The following is a 16538-nucleotide window of genomic DNA, read 5'->3' on the forward strand; positions in this document are numbered from 1 at the left end:
ATTTCTGAAAAATGACCTGTGTTAAGAAATATGAAAAAGCAATTTTCAATTGTTTAATTTTTCTGCTATATATGCCATTTGAAAATAGCTAATAATATTTAGGCAAATGACAGCTTCCTGCCCTATACTCAGCCTTTTATGAAACCTAAATGGACTTGTTATTTTCCAGTATACTAATTGCCTGAAACATTACTGTTTTATAGCAAATATCACGTATCCAAACAGCTGTATATCTGTTTTCTTATTATAACTCTTATTATATATTCCATTAAACAGCACAACTTCCATTCAAAGCTTTTTTTGAACTCCATAACTTGCCTGTATTCCTGTAAATGGAAACTCATCTGCATATAGTAACTCCTATATCTAACAAAAGCATACTGTAAACATGCCAAAGGAAAATCCTAAATAAATTATTAAATTGTCCATACCACGGGGTTCTCTATTTCATGCAAAAGAGAAGTAACTGATACAGTGATGTCTCTAGTTCATCTCAGGTAGGCTCATCTTTTTAGAAGCTAAAGAGAGACTGTTGGGTCTTGCTTCAAGGAAAATTCCTGTGGGGCTGACTCCAGCCACTGCTCATTGCTCAGAGGGGCCTCACCAAAAGAATCAGGTGATTGAATTTGGATTTTCCCACCCTTGCTAAACTGTCACAGCAATTAAAATGATACCAGTTTCTATCCTTCTGCCCATTCCTTATAGAATCATAGAATATTCTGAGTTTAAGGGACCCACAAGGATCATTGAGATCAGTTTCTGGCCCTGCACAAGGCAGCCCCAAGACTCACATCATGTGAATGAGAGTGTTGCCCAAATGCTTCTTGATTCATTACCATCATATGATTTTTTTAAAAAATCTTCAGTCAAATGGAATTCAACAATTGAAGTCCCAACACCTTAAATGGCATGAATTTGTTTGCTGAACTTTTGCATGATCAGCAACTTCCCAGGCTCTGTGCTTTCTCTTTAGGCTGCAGAACCCAAGGCTGCCAGTATTTTTAACCAAATATCTTTGCACATCTAGAACAAGAATTAGTTGCTTTACAGCACTGACAGCCCCTCCTCTCTTCCTCTTCCATGCACAGAGACATGCCATGAAGAGTGACAAGACCATCAGTTGAGAAAGGGAAAAGATCAAGCTAATGGAGAGAAAATGCTTTACTGCCGGCCATCGGGACTCTTACACAGCGCTGGAAGTCTCAGCAGAGAGAAGGCAGCACTACCCATCCTGCCCTGAGCTTTGCTTTTTTTTGTGCCCAGCCTGCTTGGGCATGAACAGCCCCCTGAAGAGGTGCTTGGAAAAGGGGCAGGGGATGGATCTGGTTCTGGCAGAGTGTGCTGCCACCCCCACACAGCCAATGCAACAAGACCCTCCACAAAGCCAATATTCCATACATGCTACAGGACTCTTTGCCCTTTTAGACTGAGATATGGGAATGAGGTGAAACCATCACACGCTTGGTCAAGGAAGATTATCTAGATTTTTAAAAACATATTGATCTATTTACCTAGCACACAGAACTTATCAGTCTCCCTATATAGCTTAGAAAATCAAAATTAATGTGCAAAATTAAATGCATAAATATATTGCCATCTACTGCAAAAATTGAGGTGATTGTAAAAGTCAAAGCATTTGTCATGGTTGGTTTGGATTTGTTTTACTTCACTGGGGTTTTTTTGGGAAGGGTGAGGAGCAGGGTGATATTTAGTTTTGTACAGTTTCTTGTCTTTCTTTATATTTTACGTCACCCCGACTTCCAGCTCTCAAACAGCTGAAGCTTAACTCAAGTTAAGGTATGCAACAGCAGTGAAATATTTTAGTCTTCTTTCTTTTTTTTTAATAAAAATACCAATGACTGGATCTTTAGACAGTTGTTGCTCCTGTTTTGTAGAAACCACACTGCAACCTAAAATTGCATTACTCTGTATTAGGAAAAAAAAACCTCCCATCCCCTCAGCAACTGGTCGTGCTGAGATTGTTATTCCTTTACATGAACATACTCCATAGATAGAACATTATATAACAAAGCAGAGGATTTTTTTTGTTGTTTAAATAAGGAGGATGCACTTCTCTGAGCATCCCCCTCTATTAGAATTACATACAATGTTTAAAAGGCAACAAGAAGCTCTTTCACATATAGTAGGTCAGTGAAGGATCCAAGACTATAAACCACACAAAATTTGGGCATTAATTATACTCATTTTTCTCTGACACACATGTAAATCGTGCTGTCACTGTTCATTTATAAATCTCTGAGGAAAGTTTATAAATATTCTATGAACTCTAAGGCTCTCTTTGTGACCAGTTAGATTTGCAAACATGCGGAAGCATCTGATTTGCTAAATTTCTCACTCCAAAGAGCAGATACAGCAGTGCAACAGCACTCTAGGCCAGATGCAGCAGTGTACATTTATTGTACAGCATTCTTAATTTTATATAGGAGTTCTTGCAACACCTTCTTCCCTTGGCTTTAATGATTACTTATCCCTAACCAACCATCTCCAACCATGCCATTATTCCTGTGAACCCTCATGCTGGCTGCCCTTTCTCAATCACATCAAACATGAGCTGGATGCTTTACTTGTCAAAGCCCTTAGCAGTGCTAATACAATTTCTTATGGAAAAAGAGATCTACTTCTATCCTTGATCAGCTCACAGGGGTGTCCATTACTGGGTATCTGCAGGCATAACATGTTTTCCATTCTGCTTTGAAGGAGCAGCTAAATCACAAAACCATAGCACCATCCTCCTTCAAATCCTCCTTAACAACTCTCCTGTACTACAGTGCTGACAAATACTTACTGCTGATTGGGATCACAACTGACTTCTGTTATCCATTCAGTTCTCCTTTTCCAAAGCTATGTGTTCTATTGGCTTTCTTTGAAGAAAGCTCTCTACTATGAAGAGTCACTTTTCTGACAGGAAAGGAGTGAATAACTGATACTCTACACATTGTGCTGGGTTCTCCATCTCTAGGCAAACTCAACAGTGGTAGTTCTTCCAAAGGATCTCCATAAAACCAGAAAGGAGATCTATCAGGGATCTCAGCTTGTTACGTTCTCATTTCATTTAAACACCTCACCAAAAAAACTGCCCTTGTGATTGGTAACTGGGCAGGAGCTGCACTGGTGGGCTACTCTGCTCCCATAACACAGTAACAGTCTGTTGGCCGGTTCTCTCTCAGCTCTTACCCTGTTACAAGCATTTTGACAAGCTTTACTAGAAGTAAACTAATAGAAATTGACCAACATAACCCTGGTATAGCAGGCTAGCAGTTTGATACACTGGCATTTTATTCCTTTTTTCCATATGGTGCTACATTTACAATTGTTACAATGTCCATACTCTGATTAACCATGGGTTTTCACTTTGTCTGTGTTTGCAGACAGAGTGGCAGGTGAAATGATGCACTAGTTTTCTGTATTCTAGTTTAATTCAAACTCCTGAGAGCTTCTACTTACTGAGTTTAAGACTTTTTTCTTCTTTCTGAAAAAACCCCATCACAATTAAAGCATCCCAAGGACTTAAAAAGAGAATTTAGACATTTGTACATTTCATTTTTTTTCCTCCTAATTTTAACTTTAAATGATCAAAGGTAAGTAAAAAAATCTGAATCACTTCAGGCAAATCATAAATCAGCAAACATAGCTGCCAACTGAATCAAAATAATTCATCATGACAATATTTCTGTAATTCTTTTGAGTTATCAGTGTCTGGTTAGCAGGTTCAATTAACATCAAGAAAAACATTTAGACAATGAAACACAAAGTATAACACTTTGCAAAAAATCCAGAATTACACAAATTAGCAATTTATTCAATGATTTCTCCCATGTTAAAAGGCTGAAGAAAAGGGAACAGCTAAAATGACACCTCTTCAGAGAAGCAGATTCCAAGCACAAGCTACTCTACACTCCCACGTGATTTGTCTGGTGAAGATTACACTTGATCAACAAAAGGTTCCACATGAGAACAAAGATAAGTCAGGTTCACTCAATCTGGACTATACACCTGTATAAATTGCATCAACTACTCTGTAGGTAATTTTTAACAACAGAGCTGGCTAGAAAATAGAGCCTGCAAGCCACTGGAAAGTGTAACACATTCCCCCTTCTCATATGAGCAGGAGTCTAAATTTCTTCACACTGAAATATAATTAGATTTAGCAACATTTTTGCAATGTTGAAAGTATGATATTCTACTACGTGGAATATTATATAAATAGAAATCAGCATATTATAGTGATGCTAAAATTCAACTTGCATGCTTGTGAGGGGAGACTGTAGAGCATGCCAGTGTCATCATCAGGTTTAGTGTGTCCATAAATGGATGATGTTGCGGTGTGATCCTGTCTCTCAGGTGTGCCAACTTACTTCCCCTCCCCCTGCCCCCTTGTCTTCCTTCTAACTGCTGTCTGTCAAGTTCCACATTCCAGTAAGGGTGTCGTGTGATTGGCAGAAGTTCAAAAGATGCTTCTCAGACCTGGGGTCATTGGCCTGTCCAGGTGTCATGATACTAAATGGAATAGTCTGGGACATCTAATACAGCAATCATGGTTGCTGGAAAGCATGAGGGAAATGGACTGCAAAAACTGGACAACAAACTCTTCCTAAATAGCATCATCCAGTGCCACCACAGTACACAGAAAGTTGAGCTACAAGGACCATTGGCCTAACTCAGCAGGACACTGCTAATGTTCTTGAAATGTTCAGGGAAAAAAAAGCCCAAAAAACAACTAAAAAGAACATTTTGTCAGCCTTGACATTCAGCAGAATGAAACGGATGTATTTCTGTAACACTTCTTGGCAATTCCCACTACCTCTCCAGAAGTGAGAGGTTTCTGCAATACACTTTGATATTACGAAACTGCATTTTTGGGTGGAAAGTCATTCCTTCCAAAATTTTTCCCCTACCAAGCTAAGTTTTAGCCCATTAAATAAGTTTTGGGGTTTTTTTACTGTATAAATAATGCATGCTTCCTCTATTTCCTACACAAATATGTTGATGACTATAAAATACACTAGCATACTTATGTGACTCAAATTAAACCAAATTAATCTCAAATAGGGTATGTATAATTTTGCATCTCCTGAAAATGGACTGAGATGCTTCCTACATCTGTAGGAAGTGAACTATATAGAAATATGTTGCATTATGATTCTGGTTTACAGCAGCAAGTAAAAGCTGTGTAATACCTACCATTTACCTTGCTATGGCTTTTCAGCCTTCATTCTTTCTTGCCTAGGTTGTTCTTTGCACCGGGCAAGGCCTGTGCCTTTTGTTCTCTCCACCTCTCCCAGACCTACATGCCTACCTCTAGGGGCCTGATATGATTCCTCTCTGCTCCATCTTCCATCAGATGATTTCCAACTATCTCAGATATTTTCCCTTCTGAATTAACATCCAGAGCAGAAATAAATGGGTTACAGTACACTCAGCCTCAGCTGTGTCATCATGCTGCTGTCTGCTGACACCAAACTGCTAAGCTGATTCATCCCAAGTATGGGATTTCTTTCCAACACGGACTCAGTAGGACAATTTCTCCTGCCTGAGTCTCTGGTCACACAGAGCAAAGCTTAATGAACTCATCAGGAATCCTCCTTCCTGCCACATTCCATACTATAAAAGTGATTAGAACATCCAAGGAGGAGCAGATGTTCAGCTTATTTGAGTGCAGCCTACAGAGAGAAAGGCCTTTCTGAACTGAGAGTCAAGAGTACTGTCATTATGTAGATGTTTTCTTGTTTCACTTTCATTCCCATAGGCAGTTTTCTTAAAAATACATTGCATGGGGCACATCTTAAAAAGCTGAAGATTTTTTCTTCTAGGAAAAAAACCCCAAACCCAAACATCAAAATATATGGATTCAAATGCTCCAGTGAATAACTTTTTTGGTAACCTGCAGTGGTGATCCTAAATTCATTACTAAATGCTGAGTTTTACCATCTATCACAACCCATTCCTACTGGAATTTGAGAAACTTTCTCTCCAAATTGTCTTGCCCACATATCCCATCAACGAACACAAAACAGAGATGATGAAAAGATACTCATTCTTATAAACTGCAGGACACATTAACTGCTGCTGTGAAAAGAAAACTCTAACTGTAAAGCTGCACACAAGCTGATAAGAAGATGCCACTTAAACAGAGAAATCTGTTTCATGACAGTTTTCCTTCACATACACTATTATTAATAGGAAAGCTTCACCAAAGTCAATACTAAAATTTATTTTCCTGCTTATGCATATCTACACATATCAGTTAAAATTCATTGCATTCACAGATCTACATATGCAGTGACAGAAAGCATCCAAGACTGAAATATAAAACATTCTCCACACGTAGGCTCGTGTTTTTCACATAAAGAAAATAATTCCATGCGAAATATAAAAGCTAATATATAAAGACTTGACTGTTTCCTCCCAGTCTGTTTCAGCCTGGCTGTTTGGCATTCATCCTTTATAGACCAGAAGTTTGACAGATGGGAGATTCCAATGCCCAGCAGACACAATGGACACTGGATTTTCCAAGATGCTCCCTTCACAAAGACCTTACACCTTTTGATGTCAACCTAACATAGTAATTTGTTAGGTTGCAATGCAAACCATTCTTAAAAATATCTTCCAATGGAACACATAAGAATTTGGAATAGATTTTTTTTAGACCTTACACATTGCTGATAGCTTGTTTCTAGAATTTGATACCATTGTATCATTGAGATATTTGGTAGGAGATTTGTATTTACTTAGCTGACAAAATACAATCAATTCTTCAATCTTAACCTTATCAAACTCTGATTAAATGACAGCAGAAGTCTTGATTTCTAGGAAAAGCTAGGAAAAACCACTATTCCTCTCAGAAATATTCTTCATTTTCCTTTGGATACAAGAGGAAGTTTTTATAGAACAGGCTGGGAATCTATAGAAACTGTAATGATCAAGACTTTTGCTCACAGATTACTCAAAACTAAAGACAAACACATCGTGCTCTGAACTTAATTTGAGGAAAATGAAGTGCTCTTCTCCTGCTGCTGTCAACAGCATTCGGGCAGTAGCTGCTTTTATTGGCTTACTTATCTATGCGTGCATTTACCTCCCACAGGAAAAAAGGAATTCAGTTTAAAAACTTCTATAATTTATTTGGGAATAAAATCACCATATTGTATTCTTTAGCAGCTATGTCATATGTTAGTGATATTTAAAGAAAATGCTACTACAAGAAGATTCCCAAGGCAAGCCTTTCACCAAAGAAATATTTTAGGTAGCAAATCCTGTAAATTTATTAGAATTTATATCCTAATTCTGAGGGCACAGGACTATCAGCGTAATATCAAGATAAGAACACTGAACAATTTAATCAGAACAGTAAAAAGACTAAACAACAGCATTTATCACTTTGCATGCAACTACTCTTGAAAAAAATTACAAAATTACTTGCATCTCATTCATTGAGTTTATACTAAACAATGGAATACCAACTAGAATATACCTCCTTTTTTTCTGTATTATTTACCTCAAGAACTAGCCATAGCTGGTCTCCATTTTTCACATCTTTCTTATAGTACATGCCGTAGAATTTGACTACATTGGGATGATCAGAGAGAGCTTTCAAAATGTTGTACTCAGCTTCAATTTCTTCATCAATGTCCTAGTGTCACAAATGAGAAATACATAGCAGTTAACAAATAAATAATGATAGCCATAAAAAACGCACAAAACTAAAAAAACCACAAAGTATTTTCTGTCAATTCAAATGTACTCTGAAATGATACAAAGAAAAAAAAAAAACAAATAGAACACAAATACAATGTTTATAGAACAACAAAGCCTGGTTCTGTTTAGTGAATAGAATACAGTTCTTTTTTAAAATTTTATTTCGTCTTCGTCAATTTCAACTAATGAACATGTTGGGTATGACAGAGCAGCCCTCAGGAAGGAGCAAGGGTCCTGGAGGACAGCAAGCTGTCCATAAGCCAGCAGTGTGTCCTGAGGTCCAAGAAGGCTGATGGGATCCTCAGCTGTATTAGGAAAAGCATTGCCAACAGGCTGAGGGAGGTGATCCTGCCTCTCTACTTAGCCCTGGTGAGGCCACACCAGGAGTGCTGTGTCCAGTTCTGGGCTCCTCAGTACAAGAAAGACATGGAGCTAATGGAGTGGGTCCAAAGGAGAGCTATGAAGATAATGAAGGGATTGGAACATGTCTCTTATGAGGAAAGGCTGAGGAAGCTGGGCCTGTTCAGCTTCAAGAAGAGAAAACTGAGAGGGAACCTCAACAATCTCTACAAGTGTCTGAAGGGAGGGTGTCAAGAAGATGGATTCAGGAACTTCTCAGTGGTGCCAAGCAATGGGATGAGAGGCAATGGGTGAAACTGATGCACAGGAAGTTCCACCTGAATATGAGGAAGAAATTCTTTATTGCATGGGTGTCAGAATACTGGAACAGGTTCCCCAAAGAGGTTGTGGAGTGTCCCTCTCTGGAGAGATTCAAGAACTCTCTGCATATAATCTTGTGCCATGTGCTCTAGCAAGACCCTGCTTGCACAGGGAGGTTAGATCATATGACCCCAGCACTGGTCCCTTCCAGTCTTAACTACTCTGTGATGTCAAGGCAAAGCCAGAGCAATCCACAAGTAGGTAGATATGCCTTAAGAAATTATGTGTTACTGCTTTAGTCTTAATGGTAACCCCAACTAGAAATGGTGCAGCTGGGACTACCTCTCTATCTCTTTGTGCATGAACAAGTATGAATGCAACCACATCTTATTCATTTGTCATCCCACTTTCTAGAATTATCTGGGAATTCTTCTCATTTTCTACTGTCACAGAAGCTGGTGACATCCACGGTCTCTCTGGATTCTGCTACTGAACTACAATAATCATGTTTTTTTGACACAGTCTCATTACAGACCTTGGGTTACTTAGTGAGGGAAATCCTTTTGGAGGTGAGATATGAGGACCAGTTTTGCCAGCAGATGCACTGGGAGCTATGCAAATCCCTTCAGAGCAAAAATGGACACAGGCATTGGCAGGCTTTAGCAGGCATTGGATGACTCAGGTAAACCTTTTCCACCTGTGCACTGGAATTGCTCATTGAGGGATGATGATTACACTGCATTTGAGTCATGCTGACAAAATATTCAATCCCTCTTGACAACAGATAAAGGCAAATATCTGCAGCCATTTTACCCTCTTTGTTTAGATCTCAAAAAAAAAAAAAGGTTAACACATTCATTTCAGACTTAAAAACATTTTTTAATACAATTTGCTATTTACAACTACACAAAAAAGAAGTGAAAAATCCATTCTAGAAGAAGGCTCCCTTATGAACTACACTATCCATATGAATGGATTTCATATCAGTGAAAAGCTCTGCTCAGTGCCAAAAACCCATCTCAGCAAAGCCAAAAAGAACTGACCATGGCAGAGAAAGGGGATGTTCTGTATTCCCAACGAATGATGCTCCTTCTCATTCTGTTCAACACACCTGCCCCAGGAGCACTTTGCTCACTTGTTTCTTACACAGGTCTCCCTTGTCCTATTCAAGTTCCTCACAGGAGCCTTTTGTCTTCAGAACAGCTTGACTGTTCTCCAAGAACTTCCTCTGTCACCAGTATCTTTATGAATCAGCCCATTAAACTTTCATATTAAGATTACCAGGATAAGTCTTCTCACAAGGAAGGATTTTAGAGGTCTTGCTATTGGAACAATTCAAAAACAGCAGGAACTTTCCTCTTTCTAAAAAAAAGGAGACACTCTCTTTAAGGTAATTTTCCCCAGCACAACACAGAATACAGGAAAAAAAAAATACAATGAAGGAAAAAGGAACCAAAGTACTGAAGGTGGCAGAGAATGGAAATAGAAAGAAGCAGGGATGAAGACAGGAAACACATCTAGCCAAAACAAAATAAAGAAGAAATACAGTCAAAAGCCAAAAATTAAAAACAAAGCATACAATAGTTTGGACTGCCGTGGGGAAATTGGAATTTCCCCAAAAAGAGAATTAGCCCACTATCCTACTGTGAATTCATAGAGGCTTCTGTCTCCTGAGGGGTACTTGGATTTTATGAGATTTTTTACAACTATAAGGAGAAATTTAATGATAGAATATTCATTCTGTGCCTACCAAAAAGAAAAATATTCCTCAGTATTTTCTGAAGAAAAAAAGCTTGAAATATTTAGTTGAATTTAGCATATTTACCTTCATTAAAAAAACTGTATTAGAAATGGCAGACTGAAAATTTTCATCCTATATATAGAATAATTTGGCTAAGAGTTCTAAAGTACAATGGTATTTACTTATAGTCCTGAGGACAAGACTAAGCCTTCTCTGTTCCATCTTCATTTCAACACCTTTGCTTTCCTGTTTCAGTTTTAAAAAGCTGAGCTATTATCCAGCAAAAAGAGTCTGTCCTCTACAGGATTAAACATTAAAAGCTTATTTCAGTCATATATCATCCATGATAATGTAGGTTCCCAGTTTAATTTCAAAACATCAGTTAAACCAAACCATATTTCTTCTGCTTTGTTTCCCATCTACATCTCAAGAGGCACAATTTTGAAACAATCTCCAAAGAAAAAGAATTGTAAAATGTAAAGAAGAAAATACATAAAGTATCTTTTCCTTTATTGCAATGGCTCCCTCTGCAGCCATTATTAATACTTTCAGTTTAAATAAAAAGAACTCATTTATTGCTTTCACTTTATTTCCAATACAGGATTGTCATTTTAGCAGTCACATGGAGGTACAGCAGCTACTCCAGACACCCTGTAAATAGAAGAGGGCAAAGAAGAATAGTGTTCTTAGAATAAAAAGGGTAAAACTTTTAGTTAAGAGTCAAGTCTTGGAAGACTGATGTTGACTGCACTACTGCCACTTTTTCATTAAAATAAGGAACCTGTTTCCATCAGTTATATATTTGCCCATCTTCAATTTCTTATATTGCATCTTTATCCATTCTATTTCTTCCATCTCCTTTACATTTTATTCCTTTTCCCTACTTAATCTATTTCTCTTTCCTCTAGCATCAACTTTACTGTGTCTTTTTTCTTCCTACTATCATTCTTTAATCTTTTTCTGCAACCTCACAAGTGTACAGAACATTGAAAGTTTCACTGATTTCTTCAGGAATTCCTGCCATAGTCAGCTGCCACTTAAGAATCACTCCAGAACACTTCTGAAGCATAGGAAAGCAAAAGCATTTCCTGCCAAACAGGCATTTAGATGAACACCAATTGCAAGGAAGTCATGCCTATTTATTGTAAGCACAAGAGCTTTGTTTACAGAAAGCAATAGAGTCAAAAATAGTTTCCAATACATTTGAACTCATCAAGATGCTTATCACTTTGCAAGTTATGTTTACTTTGGAAGAGGTTGTGGTACTGAATTGAGATGAGCATCCTTTTGGTGCTTTGAAAGCATGCTGAAATAAAAAGCAGATCAGCAGGAAACATAGCACAGATAATGGAAGACACTATGTTTTCACCAATGTATTTCACAGACTTTTGTGTCTATGGGATCATAATCTGACACTGTGTGATGTGCAGAGGTAGAAGACCTCAGCAGAGAGGGTCCAGACCTGTAGGGTCCCCACAGCACAGCATGCTAGCCCATTCCTACCCAGAGGTCATGCCATGGAAGCTCACACCTTATAAACCTATACTGAGAGTGCAGCAGATGAACTTAAAAGGGCCTCCAAATTAGGAACAGCTGCTTTCCCATGTTTTTGTCTTAAGAAAAGTCCCAAGCCACATGCAGCACCACTGAAGTCAGCCTCTACAAACCAGACTAGTGTTCTTCCCTATTCTTTGAGCATTAATCTGCCACCCAACAAATGTCAGCTATTGAAAACAAAACTGTGCTCTACAACTTCATAATTTCACCTCCCAGTTGCCTGGTGCTTTGTGTGTAGAGCTAATCCCTTTGCATTTTCCATTTGAAAAGATGGATTCCTCTGTGACACCTACTTATTTTGGCACATTCCAAAAACACAGAATGAACAATAATAACAATAAAGTATGCTATTTTATTTTTGAGGTATCACTCATAGCATGCAACTCAGCTACAAGCATGTACTCAGATGCTTGAAGGTACAGGTAAGCACTTAGAAGTACATAACTTCCTTACTGGCCAGTATGTCAAAAACTTAAAAAAAGGAAAGGGAACAACAGTAAAAATAGAATAAGCTAGGCTTCCTAATACTGAAAAGGAAAATAATCAGCTCTACTTCCAAAAACAAGAGAGAAGGAGTAACAAAGTAAAAGCGACAAAGATAAGGTATACTTCGGACTTTTACCATAAGCAACCACTTCCAAGATCACTTATGTTAAGAAAAATTGAGAGTTAGCCTGATACATAGCAGGCTGAAATGGTTTATTTCACAGTCACTTCTAATACAAATTATCTACAAAGATTAGGAGGGAAAAAAAAAGACTACATAAACCCACAATTAACCAAGTAATTTAAGTAACTTACATGAACAGGATCCAAAATTTTGACTGCTGCTTTACTGCCATTTTTCTTATTTAACACCTTGAAAACTTTTCCATAAGTTCCTTTGCCAATAGTCTCAATTATTTCCCAGGTATCTGAAGGATCAGGAAAGCTGTCAAATACTATTGTTTTCCCAGACAATGGAAGCATCTCAAATGGTGGCTCCTAGGAAAAAGAGATATCAGTGTTCACTCAACAAATGGTTAATAGCAGGTCAAGCCACTTCTTCCCCCAAAAAAGAACACAAGTGAGTCACAACTTTCTTTTTCTTTGTCTTTAAAGTAGTGCTCAAGTACAGTAATTCTGTTGGTGTTTTTTAATCACTTCATGCATAAATGCTTTGTAATTGGCTTCTGAACTCTGCTGTAATTAGGAGACTACACACAACAATAACTAAATTTGGGATGATAAAGGGATGAAGATTCATAATCTCAAACCCTTGCTTTGAGGGTTTCAATAATGATAGCATTTCAAAATTTCTTATTCGAGGCTTTAGTATTTTAAATTGAGGTTAACTATTTCTTTAAGATCTTACTGGATACCACTAAACCTGTAACTAGTGGGTTTTTTTTTTTTATAAGAGGAAAAAAGTTAAACAGTATGAATGGTTGCTTTCATAAGAACTGAGGCATCCAAACCATATTGAAGCCTGTCTACATACAGGCTATTTTCTACATAATATGTAATTTTCCATTGAAATCTAGAGCCTGCTGTGTCTCACATTACAAGAAAACACAGGAGCTTCTGACCCAGGCAGTAGGAGATATGCAGCACTGAAGAAAGGAAGATTTGTTTCTCTCCTTTCGAAGATGAGCATTTCTGACACAGGAACTCAAAGAACAGCTTCACATATTTAGACTGTGCCAGAGTCAAGCTGGGAACTCTGATACCCTGAATCTTCAAATAAGCAAAGGACCACCCTGCTGCAGGGATATTTTAAATGAAGTAGAACACTCCAAAGAAGTAACATTCCAACCTGGTACTTCAGACAGCCTCCTAGGCTCCATTAACTCCATATACATTGACAGAATGAAGCTGAAATTCATTGACTCCCAGTATCAATTGCTTATTTGTCTGCAGAGACTGGTACAATGAGAACTGTTAAAGGGCTAAGGAAATGTGATCCTGCAGGTGCTATTTGGCTACCAGAGAAAAAATGCTAGAGAAATTGCCATGTGCTTTTGTTTTCTTTTGAAAATCACAACAGTTGCACACCATCTAGTCTTAAGAAAAGTCACCACTTACTTAAAAAATAGGCATTCAGTTGCTGTCATACTTAGTTCAATAATTTAAGAGTGCTATTCCAAAAAAAAATATTCATCCTAGTTCTTTCTTTTAATTTACAGATTCAAAATGATAACTTGTATAAATTATAATGAATACTATGTTTTCTTACTTTCACCAAGTTTAAGAACAAGTCCCTGCAGATAAATTGTTTATTTTTCACTTCTATTATTAAAAATATATTAAATAGAATGATTTCAAGTGTTCTGTTCTGGATGATGGATAATGTTTTATTACATCTCAGTGAAGTTGTCAAAGCTGATAATGATTTAACCTCATATTTCAGCAATAAATTGGACTGCTCCTGGAATATGTCTGGATGCCCAACCAACTGGATAATTTATCATACCCTTCACCATAAAAAATTTACTTAAAAGACACCACAATTTATAACTTGATCCAAACCTCTAAGCTGGGAATGTACCCTTGAACCGCTAGGAAAAAAAGAACTTTTCAAAATACTTCTGGTGTGTTCAGTGTGATAGTTCACTCAACTTCTGCTCAGATTTTGGCTAACCTGCTGGGGAGGCCTGATGCATGCTGGGCACAGTGCTAGTAAGTCAAAGCAAGAGCACCAAGTAGGCACAGGCAGCCTGAAAGAGCTCAAGAGCCATTGTGAGCATTACACACCATTATCATTGGCAAATCTCTGTCTCCTGTCATCTTTCCTGTTTGCAGTTAGCAGATTCCCTAGAATCTGCTAACTTATAAAAAATGGTATAGGCCAAACCTCCAAGCTGGAAGGTATAAAATATCAGCTTACCCAAAAAGCTTTAGAAGCAAATCCAAGAGGAGCTGGACTGCTGAGGCCTTCCTGCTACTTGGTGTGATAAAGGGAACACTTGTACATGACAGAGGAGAAAGGATAAGCAGTCTCTTACCCCCAGCTAGGTTTTACTTTTTTGGTTTTGCTTGGAGGTGTACAAATTAAGAGTTATAGGTTATAAATTACAAAACCTTATGGCTTGAATGGTGCATAAATGAATTCACATGATAGACTGATCTAGGCAAAAGGGGATTGAGCATGTTAGTTTGTCAGGTTAGTTATAGTTCCTAATGAGTTAATGAAAAAGTTTAAATCACAGAGTACATTGTCCTGTAAGTTTGAGAGAGCCAAACAGACTGACACAGCAATTAAATTCAGGATATTCAGGGCAAGGAAAAAATAGATTTGGAGTTCCAAAAAAACAAGGTTTGGGGTTTTTTTCTTTGTTGGTTGGTGGTTTTTTTTTATCTGAGAGGGGGATCTGGTGCCAGTAATAAGAACAAACTGGGTGAGAATTTATTTGCGCCATTCCTAAGCGACTTTTTGCTTCACATCAAACATACGCACCCTATGGAGCAGACTTCAGGACAAATATTAGAAATAGCCTGGATACCCAGAGATGCCCTGCTCAGCAGCTGTGCTGACAGACCACTGCATTCTCCATCATTTTCAGCATCTAGTCAGTTTGGAGAGGGAAGGGGAAGCCTGCTAAAGAACATAGTATATTGCCTCTGGACTATCTCATTGCTGCCAAGGCAACTCAGTGAAGTACATTTATCACACCCAAAGCTTCAGACACAAACCAACTGCCCTGTGGAGGGTTTTATTCAAGGCCACAGAGCACTAGAGACAACACAGTCACACAGGAATAAGCAATTGGTTTTGCTTCTGCCAGCTGGATTGAAAGCATGATGGAGGCTGAATTTCACACAGAATATCATATGTTAATCCAATATTTTCACCACTGTTTCATACTACTTAACTATGCAACTTTCTAATAAACTTTTCCCTCCCAACAGTTTCTTAATAGACCTTCAACTGACTTGGATGCAAACATACCCATTTCCTCCATAAAGAGTTAATAAAAAGAGAGCTCCTTGCTTCATGTCACTCATCTTCCTCCACACAGGGAGCCTACAGCAAAGGAAAGCAGACATCTATTCACATTTAACTACAATGAATGCACCCTTTAGGTTCCCACCAGCATCTTGTCTCCTGGCTACCACAGCTTTCCAGTCTTGAAAACTGAGACCAGGAGCTTATCGGTTCAGTTCAAAACACACTTACAGAGGTTGTCTTCTGGTTTCTTTGTCCCCATCCCTCTCTCCTTCACATTGTAACATTGCTTATGTTTAACCAGACAGCTCCTGCACACATCCTACCCTGAAATGTGCCAGACATCTTCCTCTATGTCATGACTGGGAGATACCAGGTACCAATGGCACACATGGCATATCAGGTCTGTTACCTCTCTGAAGGTGTCACAATGCATTGCTGCAGATTGTGAAACTTCAACCTCCTGCCTAATGGATGCCAGAAAAAGTAATCACCCTAACAAAAACAAAACAAACAGTTTCTTATATAAAATAAAAAACTCCATCTCACCTCACTTTTTCACCCCCTTTATTGCTTTATTCAATATCTAATTTGGAAGTTCTTTGGTCTGGCACTGATCACAAGGCACAGAGGGGCCTTCAAAAACTTAATGCAATGGCACAATCAAATCCCAAGCCACATTTCTTCTTATTTCATGAGTTATGCCTCACTGACAAGTACTTAATAAGAAAGTTAAAGGCTGCCACACGGAATTCTCACAACAAGCCAAAAAGCATGAGGCTACAATATGCCCTTCATCATAGTAGCACCTAGCAATTTCTGGGTAAATAATTTGATTATTCAACTAAGAGCATGGACTGCAGCTTAGATTCTCAGCTAAAGCTACAATGATTCATTTATACAGTATATTATCTTAGTCATTGTTCAAAGTGTAAGTTT

General features: G+C 38.1%; 1 protein-coding gene across 1 annotated transcript in view; it reads right to left on the bottom strand.

The window, feature by feature from the left end:
• The window catches only part of MYO3A (myosin IIIA), a 105907-nt gene extending 93264 nt beyond the window's left edge, over positions 1-12643 (bottom strand). The window contains exons 1-2 of the mRNA XM_030228286.2: positions 12476-12643; positions 7517-7651 (exon numbers count right to left, since the gene is read on the bottom strand). Coding sequence (XP_030084146.1) covers positions 7517-7651; positions 12476-12643 — 303 coding nt within the window. The remainder of the gene's footprint in view (positions 1-7516; positions 7652-12475) is intronic.
• Positions 12644-16538: the final 3895 nt, after the last annotated feature.

This window comes from Serinus canaria, chromosome 2 (genome assembly GCF_022539315.1).
Source record: "Serinus canaria isolate serCan28SL12 chromosome 2, serCan2020, whole genome shotgun sequence".
NCBI classification, from domain to species: domain Eukaryota; kingdom Metazoa; phylum Chordata; class Aves; order Passeriformes; family Fringillidae; genus Serinus; species Serinus canaria.